The following is a 4,279-nucleotide window of genomic DNA, read 5'->3' as shown; positions in this document are numbered from 1 at the left end:
CCACATTTGCCGAGAGCCTGGGAGGGGCTCTCGGCAAATATTTGCCGAGAGCGGCGCTCGGCAAAGAGTTTTGCCGAGAGCAGTAACGGAGGGGCTCTCGGCAAAGCGGTGACGCCGTCAAGGCAGGTCACAGCTATGGGCCCGCGGCAAGTTTTTGCTGAGAGCCTGATTTTGCCGAGAGCGCAGCCTACGGCAAAGGACCGTTTTGCCGACGGGCATTTTTTGCCGAGTGCGGCTCTCAGCAAAACGGCCCACTTCGCCGAGAGCTGTTGTTTACCGAGATGCAGGCCCACGGCGATCCTGTCACTTGCCGATGGCCGGTGTTTGCCGAGAGCCGCTCTCGGCAAACGTTTTCTTTGCTGAGAGCCCGCGTTTTTGCTCTCGGCAAAAATCTAGGATCTCGGCAAAGGACCTTTTTCCGGTAGTGACACTCCTCAAATTTGAGGATTCCGGTAGTGACTTGTGAAGTTGAGATGTGCTAAAAATGCCTTAGTAATACACACGGCTTCACACTCGAAGTGTTCCATGGGATAGCCCAGCGTGTACTGCGAGTTGGTATACTCCATTTGCGATGTCGTTACATGGAATTCATCATTTCATCATTGTTATTTGTGTCCGGTTTTCCAAATGCCGTGGATAACACGCTGCGCGTGGTCTTTTTGTGTAAAGGTAAATCACGTACGACTGTACACACTTGGCATCGTGGACTCCTGAATCTATATATTCATACTCGTACCTAGCCATCATCGTCGTCATCATCAGAGCAGGTAGAAATCCTTTGGTGTCCAGAAATGGCGACGACAAGATCGTCCATCCTCGTTCTCGTGACGATCTGCTTCCTCCTCGCCGCTCCTCCGGCCTACTCCGAACGCCGAGGCTTCTTCCGTGCCACCATGACCCGCAACGAACCGGCCATCAACCTAACGCGTGCCGCGCACAAGTCTCGCCAACGGCTGTCCATCCTCGCCGCCCGGCTGGTTGACGCAGCAGCCTCAGGGTCAGGGAGCGCGCAGACGCCGCTGCAGATGGACAGCAGCGGCGGCGCATACGACATGACCTTCTCCATGGGCACGCCGCCGCAGAAGCTGTCGGCCCTCGCCGACACCGGCAGCGACCTCATCTGGGCCAAGTGCGGTGCGTGCAAGCGGTGCGCGCCGCAGGGCTCCCCTTCCTACTACCCAAACAAGTCGTCGTCTTTCTCCAAGCTGCCGTGCTCCAGCGGTCTCTGCCGTACGCTGGAGTCCCAGTCGATCGCGACGTGCAGTACCGGCGCGTTGTGCGACTACAAATACTCGTACGGCCTCGCCAGTGATCCGCACCACTACACACAGGGTTACATGGCGAGCGAGACGTTCACGCTCGGCGGCGACGCCGTGCGAGGCATCGGCTTCGGCTGCACCACCATGTCGGAGGGTGGGTACGGCTCAGGCTCCGGCCTCGTCGGGCTCGGCCGCGGGAAGCTGTCCCTCGTGAGGCAGCTCAAGGTCGGTGCCTTCTCCTACTGCCTCACCAGCGACCCTTCCAAGTCGAGCCCTCTCTTGTTCGGCGGCGCCGGCGCCCTGACGGGCCCCGGCGTCCAGTCCACGCCGCTCCTCAAGACGTCCACCTACTACACCGTGAACCTGACTAGTATCTCCATCGGCGCCGCGACGACGCCCGGAACCGGGAGACACGGCATCATCTTCGACTCCGGCACCACGCTCACGTTCCTGGCGGAGCCGGCGTACACGCTCGCCAAGGTGGCTCTCCTGTCGCAGGCGGCGAACCTCACCAGGGTCCCGGGCACGGATGGGTACGAGGTCTGCTTCCAGACGCCCGGCTCCGGCTCCGGCGCCGTGTTCCCGTCCATGGTGCTGCACTTCGACGGCGGCGACATGGCCCTCAAGACGGAGGACTACTTCAGGGCGGTGGAAGACAGCGTGAGCTGCTGGATCGTGCAGAGCTCGCCCAGCCACACGTCCATTGTCGGCAACATCATGCAGATGGACTACCACATCCGGTACGACCTGGACAAATCGACGCTGTCCTTCCAGCCGGCCAACTGCGAGACTTCCTGAAGAGTCTGCTCGTCCGGCTCGTCCTCCCATATTTTGATCGTTCATGCTGCATGACATGTCATATAATTCAACGCGGGACACGTACACGTATAGTTAATTAGTACCAATGAGATTATTACTAGTGATGTCAGAATGTCTTATAGATTCCGTGACTTTATAAGTACACACTCAATTACAAATTATAAGATGTTTTAACTTTTCTAAATGCATTGATTTCACTATACATCTAAATATAGTGTATATCTAAGTACATAGCAAAAATTATGAATCTAGTAAAGTCAGAACGTCTTATAATTTGTAATAAATGGAGTAATAAGTGGCACTAAACTGAAATGTAAGATTATCTTCATTGTGTATGGATATTATGCTACTTATTACTCCCTCTGTTCATATTATAAGATGTTTTAGGTTTTTAGATACATTGCTTTTACTATAGAGAAAATTTCTTATATGGCCTTGGTTTATAGTTGTCTTTCTTTCTTGGCCCTGAAATAAAATTTCTTGCATATTTGGCCTCACTCGAAGTTTCGTTTTCCAATCTGGCCTTACCGTCATCTCCCGCCTCTAATACCGTTACGTGGCACATGAAATGACCAAACTGCCCCTGAGATATTATGAGAAACCAATTATGTTATGAAAATTGGATTCAAAGTGCTCAAAATTATATTGTTATGCTGCCTGGGTGACCTTTGGTTTCTCATAATGTCTCAGGGGCAGTTTGGTCATTTCATGTGCCACGTAATGGTGTTAGAGGCGGGAGATGATGGTAAGGCCAGATTGGAAAACGAAACTTCGAGTGAGGCCAAATAGGTAAAAATTTTTGTTTTAGGGCCAAGGAAGAAAGACAACTTTAAACCAGGGCCAAATAAGAAATTGCCCCTTTACTATATGTCTCGATATTTTTTCGAAGAGTCTACGACAAGAGCCTAGCGAACATATATTAATAGAGAAGAAGTGTTTTACAATGATAAAAAAACAAAAATAACACCCTCACGAAGGAGGCGAGAACAAAACCACCACCACAAGAAATACAAACACCAATGAACCTCAGAAGCAATAGCCGTCAAACGCCGCCCGGCACACTACAGTGAACAAGCAAAGTAAACTAAAAGGCAGGAGTAGGTTTTCCACATCGATGCCTCGAATGAGACGGGAAACGACGTCCACAGATGCCGTCAACGCTGATAGGAGAACCAAAGTTTTTCAACCAAACTCCTAGAGGGTGAGGGGACCTTACCACAGTGCCTCCAACGAGGGAAGTGACACCAAGGAGAGACACCATTGTCTACCACAGTGGTAGGACCTTCACCTAATGATCCCCCATGCCCATGCCCCAAACTAGCTACTCTATGGCTTGGCATAGCCAAGTATGTACTGCAACAAACCACCACTAGTAGGAGATTGTTGTGGCACCGATGAGGTCATAAGTATGAGTGACCTATCGCCCCACACTAGTCTACAAGGGCCGCATCCATACTACATAGCACCAGCCACCGTGTGAAGCCACACCTTGTTCTTGCACCATGCTTCTAGAGAAGAGCCACATCTTGCACAACATCGTCCCTCAAATTTGTAGAGAAGCCACGAGCATTTCCGCATAAGTTGTCATCCTCAACGAGCCGCCATACATTGGCTGTCGCAGCGGCAGTGAGGCGGGCACTGTCATGCGTTGCTAGTCACAACCACGTGTCGGTCAGCATGGACCAGAGCCAACCCAATAGATACGAGCCACTGAAGGTCGTCCCCAAAAAAAGCTTGCCACACCACTCTCCACTTGCAACGGATGCCAACACGCCACAACCAAAACCCTCCGCTGAACTCCATAGTTGGTAGTAGTCTTGCAGTTTTCAGGCATGAGGGTGAACTTTCATAAGAGTGAGCTCATACCAATGAATCTGAGTGAGGAGTTAGCCCATGATATTAATCATAATTTTGCTTGTCCCTTAGGATCCTTGCCTATTAATTACCTAGGTGTTCCCATACACTATTAAATGCTTAGAAGGGAAGACATCCAACCTTTATTAGTTGATTAGATACTGAAAAGAATAGCAGGGTGGGGAGGAAAATTATTGTCTTTTGCAGCTAGGATTGTGCTACTTAAGGCTTGTCTGTCCTGTATTCGTATATACCTTCTTTCTTTCCTGATGTTTCCCAAGTGGGCAATTAAAGTCATCCACTCTCATATGGCAACTGTTTGTGGAATGACAATGAAGGTGCCCATA

At 50.9% G+C, this 4,279-nt stretch overlaps 1 protein-coding gene across 1 annotated transcript; it reads left to right on the top strand.

Moving 5' to 3' along the window:
* The first annotated feature begins 789 nt into the window (after positions 1 to 789).
* On the top strand, positions 790 to 2,222 carry LOC136485254 (aspartic proteinase nepenthesin-1-like). The gene has a single exon (XM_066482174.1). It carries the CDS (start codon positions 792 to 794, stop codon positions 2,055 to 2,057), a length of 1,266 nt encoding a protein of 421 aa, XP_066338271.1. The 5' UTR covers positions 790 to 791; the 3' UTR covers positions 2,058 to 2,222.
* Positions 2,223 to 4,279: the final 2,057 nt, after the last annotated feature.

This window comes from Miscanthus floridulus, chromosome 10 (assembly GCF_019320115.1).
Source record: "Miscanthus floridulus cultivar M001 chromosome 10, ASM1932011v1, whole genome shotgun sequence".
Taxonomy (NCBI): Eukaryota; Viridiplantae; Streptophyta; class Magnoliopsida; order Poales; family Poaceae; genus Miscanthus; species Miscanthus floridulus.
The sequence above is the reverse complement of the archived record's forward strand: the minus strand, read 5'-3'. Positions and strand labels throughout refer to the sequence as shown.